Genomic DNA, 4,684 nt, shown 5'->3' with positions numbered 1-4,684 from the left:
TGTTTGTATCCTTTTATAGTCAAACAGATATCGCCTCCGAATATAGCATACCTTAAACAAGCAATCCCGAAACTTATTGGGCAAATGACCCTGATCAGGATTACCGTAGAATGCCCTCACCACACAACGATTGTCAATCAGCCCTAGGTTACTCATAAACCCAGTCCTAACGCCTACATTCCCATTGGCATTCATACTACTCCCCAGGGCACCATAGCTCATGGCATTCTGGTTCACTTGGGGTATGCTCTGAGATATAGTAGAGCTGAAGTCCTGTCCCCCGCTAGTACTGTAGTGTGCGTTGGGATCCAGGGTGTCTGTGTACAACGACACCACATCGCCGAATGACAGGAAGGACGACTGTTCGTCATCCTCGTCATCCGGACCGTAGTTGAACCCAGACTGCATCATAGCTGCGTGGAATTATGTATGAGAAACACTATATGTAGTGAGCACATCTATGTGACTGCATTGCCCATGGGAAGGATCGTACGACATGCAGTATCACACAAATTCTCTGTAGCTGATATGTATACTTCGGATACCAACCGTAGTCACGTGTGTGATCGATAAGTGAGTACTTTACTGAATACACATATTACTATCCGAATAGACCTGCCATACGCATACGTTTAGTTCGCACATTCACTTATGATGCACAAGTCTCGCTTTTATTTACTACTATGACAACTTTATTTAGTTTTCAAAATACCATTCATCAGCGACGAGAACCAAGCTTTTGGCTGGAATCTATTTTTAGCATTGAATTTTTGATGACATGTCAATCCGCTATTCAAGACTGGGTAAATAAATTGTGCGGCTTCGGGGCTGTCTTTTTTTTAGAGTGACGGCAAGTATGAATAGCTGATTTCAAAAAACAGCAGACGATTTGACAAGTGAAAACAGCATTAAAATCGTACACTGCTAACACACAAATTGTAATGCCACAGAGTGTGCTGAAGTCCTTATGTACCGTTATACTGTACAATGCAGGGTACTGTTATCAGCTTGGAATTCCCAACGATATCGGATGAACTGCGTAAATTTGCTTGTACAAAATCTACATCGCCTGTTGAAATTTGAGCATAGCGAGATTTGGTGGATGTCCCGTATTTGTATAGTGCTCACGAGAAGGGGATCAGTTTAATGTAGATCTTGAGTAATCCGTGGCGTATATCCACAGCCAGTGAGCCAGACAAAGAGATTCGCTGGTATTCAGAGTTTTGCTTGTCTTAGGGAGCACCTTGCGGTTGTCCAGAGCGCCTAAAGGTGTATTGCATATTAAAGGATATATCAAGTATCAAGTGTAAATGGCCCGTCGGAAATTGGTAAAGAAAGAACTATGTATGTGGTGTACACACAACAAGGTCTAGAAGAAATGGAACAGAAATGCACCTTAAATATAGCACCAAGTGTACATAGACCATACCGCTGATAGCAGAGCTAAAGAGTCCAATAGTTGCGAGACACAGAAGAAATGCTAATTTATTATATTACTGTATTCAATACATACTGAAATATGGAGTAGCCCTGTGTGCAGCTTAGGGTGTTGAAGAGTTTTGGTCAATATTAAAGCAGGGTGGTCAATAGTATTTATACATTGGACAGGGATACCAGCACAGATGTGTTTACGTATATAATGCTGTCAGATCTGAATGTGTTAGAAATCCTTCCAGGGGTACCTGTTCCGAGCGTAATTTTAAGCACCTATTAATTGCCATTGTGTAGCACAGTATGCTGTCGAGTAATTGGCACAGTGCGACTGTCAATAATACTTCAGAGGCAAGCAATATTGTATATTCTGCTTTCCCAGAGCCAAGGGCAACTCTCTTTTTTTTCCTAGACTTTCAGGATACAGGTGTATCATTGTAGCAAAGAAGAATGTCAGTATAGGATTCGCGTGTTGCTGGCATAACGCCTGTTACATCCGATGATATTCAAGGGTGTGGTGTCACACAGATGGTGCTGGATAGATAATTAAAATAGCGATAGATAGCAGAGGCGTGAGCAATCGTAGGCATGGCAGCAAAGGCTACAAAACACTGGTTGGGAGTAACAGCTATGTCCACAAGGATCGTTAACTGCAACGCCAATGTATAGCTCCGAGGAGTTTTCAAATCAAGGGAGTCGACGAGAGCCGCAGGGTGGTCACAACTATTGTCAGGTGTGTGGCGAAAAGATTGATTTTTGAGCTCGGAAGTGTTGACCGTTGTTGAATAAATGTCTATTGATCAATTGAAATATATCAAATGTGTGAGTGTAAGATTCGGTCTATCAAGGCGATATTAACGCCTTAGAGTTATTTAACGCGTAGGTTAAGTCCCCTTATCCGTTCTCCATATAATGTCTTTTAATTCAGGACGATCAAGAGGGGCATTAAAGTCATGTCTTCTTGCGATAATAATCTCGGTAGTCGAAATCCGACTAGTGTCTATATTTAAAGCACTTGAACCGTCGGGTTTATCAACCTCATAGGTTCCACTTTTAACGTCAGCTACAGAGATTATATATGGTCCTATCCATCTGGATGTTAATACAGTAGCATCGGAATTTTCGTTGACGAATGTTAACTCTGTCTCCAACCTGATACTCTGCTATATTTTTGGTAGCATTCCATCTATTATGCCTTTTTAATAGGGTAATATTCGTGTTTCTCGCAAGCAAAGATATACAACGTTATAAATACGTTGTACCTTCTCTAACCATGGTAACTCATGGTGATTAGGTTCGTCCATGTTAAAAGGTATTTGTAACTCACTATATCTGCCTCGAAAATAGTGAGCGGGTGTTGTACCTGTAACCGGATCAGCACACTCGTTCATCTGTGTTTGTACCCGCGTAAGGTGGTACGGCCAATCATCTGCATTATCCGTTAATGCAGTACGTAAGAAGATTGTAAGCCTTGTGTTTGCGGTTTATATGGTACACCCCTTTTATGGCACATGCCTGATACGAGTACTGACGATTCCATTACGTCATCGCAGAACTCGCTACCGTTATCAGTACACATTATACCTGGCCACCCGTGGTCAGCAAAGACTTGGCAACATAATTCTGCCACGGTGTCTTTTAATGGATAGAGCAAGTTATACCTTGACGCCACATCAAAGAGGTGGCATACGTAACGGTCGCCTGTGTGCTCGGACGTAGGCAGGTCAACCAGATCAATGATGACTCTGCGCCATAGAACATCTTCAGTCACACTATTAGGCGGTGCGAACCCATAGCGCTTAATCTGGTTGAGATCACAGTCTGTACATGACTGATATACTCTGTCAACTAAAGTTGCCAGCTTAGGGTGCGCGATCCCATTTCGCTTTGCATCTCTAAATGCGTCTACTACGTTCTGGTGCTTCAGCTTATGGTTTTGCGTCAGCCAAGCAAGAATATTTTCATCATTCTGCTCTTCCAGAATAAAGGTAGGGTGTTGAGAATCCACTTGCGTGGTCTAAGTCTGTAGTGTTTCCATACTCCTGTCCTTCTTTCGCATGAGTGTCATAAGTGCGCTCGTGTGCGTTTGATACACCTGACTTATTTAATAGTCGCTTTATATCTGTATATGCTTCAGGATTATCTTTCATTAATCCCTTTAAAAATAGGGTTTGAAAGACTTCGGGCTTGGACTTTATGTTATTAAACAGAGTCCTAGCTAGAGACTGACGCTTCTTAATTGTAGTGCCATTAGTAGATTGTTTTGAACTGCCTAACGTTCAATTTAGTAGAGAGTGGAATCTCTTATCTTTGACCTTGTTAAGGAAGGTCTCAGAAGGAGCCATTTGGTTGAATTAATGGGACACATACGACATATTATAGTATGTCGCCAGAGCGTCTTCTGGACGGCTCAGGTACCCTGATATAGGAAAGTATCTACTTCCCTATCTAAATATATTGGTTTGCATTGTATCATGCTTATTAATGTATTGAGCCATGGATCTTTACTCCGTAATGGGCAACACAACGTGATGGTAGCTTTGTGTATATGAACATAATTTAGTGATTGGGCAATTAACTGCCATGGTGGATTAGCCCACGCATTATGTTCAGAGAGGTCTAGTTGAAAGGTATCTCCTAAAGGATGATTTAAAGTCCTGTAATTCTTAAGTTGTGCATTATGATGTGCAGCAAACATGTAAACTGTATGTGGCCTAATATCTTTTGAGCCAGTTCAAACCACCTGGGGTTACATTTCCAATCAGTGGCTAGTAACTCGCGTACGGATTTATTAAAGTCCTGTACAAAGCGTGATAACATATCCGGTAAATGGTTATGTATCTCTGGTAGATGTTTGATATCAAAATGAAACTTTGATAGTGTATCATGCCATCGGCTCAGTAATTGAAAGTCTAGCTTCATTTCCTTCATATATTGAAGGGACTTCTGATCACACATCAGCGTAAAAGCTGTCCCGTATAAATAATCGCGGAAGTGTGTTAAAGCTGCTACTATGGCTAATAGCTCTTGCTTCACAGTTGGATAATTCAACTGTGATGCATTCATTGCTTGGCTAAAAAATTGTATATACCTAGGTTTATTATCTATAACCTGGTATAGTACACCTCCGAGTGCTAAGTCTGATGCGTCCGTTGCTATTTCAAAAGGCACGCCATCGTCTGGTCCTTGTACAACAGAGGCTTGTTGGACTGCGTGCTTGAGCGCTTTAAATGCGTCATCACACCCTTTAGTC

General features: G+C 41.6%; 1 protein-coding gene across 1 annotated transcript in view; it reads right to left on the bottom strand.

The window, feature by feature from the left end:
• The window catches only part of SARC_07768 (hypothetical protein), a gene marked incomplete at its 3' end in the record, with an annotated part of 5,175 nt that extends 4,521 nt beyond the window's left edge, over nucleotides 1–654 (bottom strand). Inside the window, exon 1 of the mRNA XM_014298288.1 lies at nucleotides 52–654. Within this exon, the coding sequence (XP_014153763.1) occupies nucleotides 52–411 (360 nt within the window). The remainder of the gene's footprint in view (nucleotides 1–51) is intronic.
• Nucleotides 655–4,684: the final 4,030 nt, after the last annotated feature.

Source organism: Sphaeroforma arctica (assembly GCF_001186125.1).
Source record: "Sphaeroforma arctica JP610 unplaced genomic scaffold supercont1.637, whole genome shotgun sequence".
NCBI lineage: Eukaryota > Ichthyosporea > Ichthyophonida > Sphaeroforma > Sphaeroforma arctica.
Note: the sequence above shows the minus strand (reverse complement) of the source record. Positions and strands in the feature narration are given on the sequence as shown.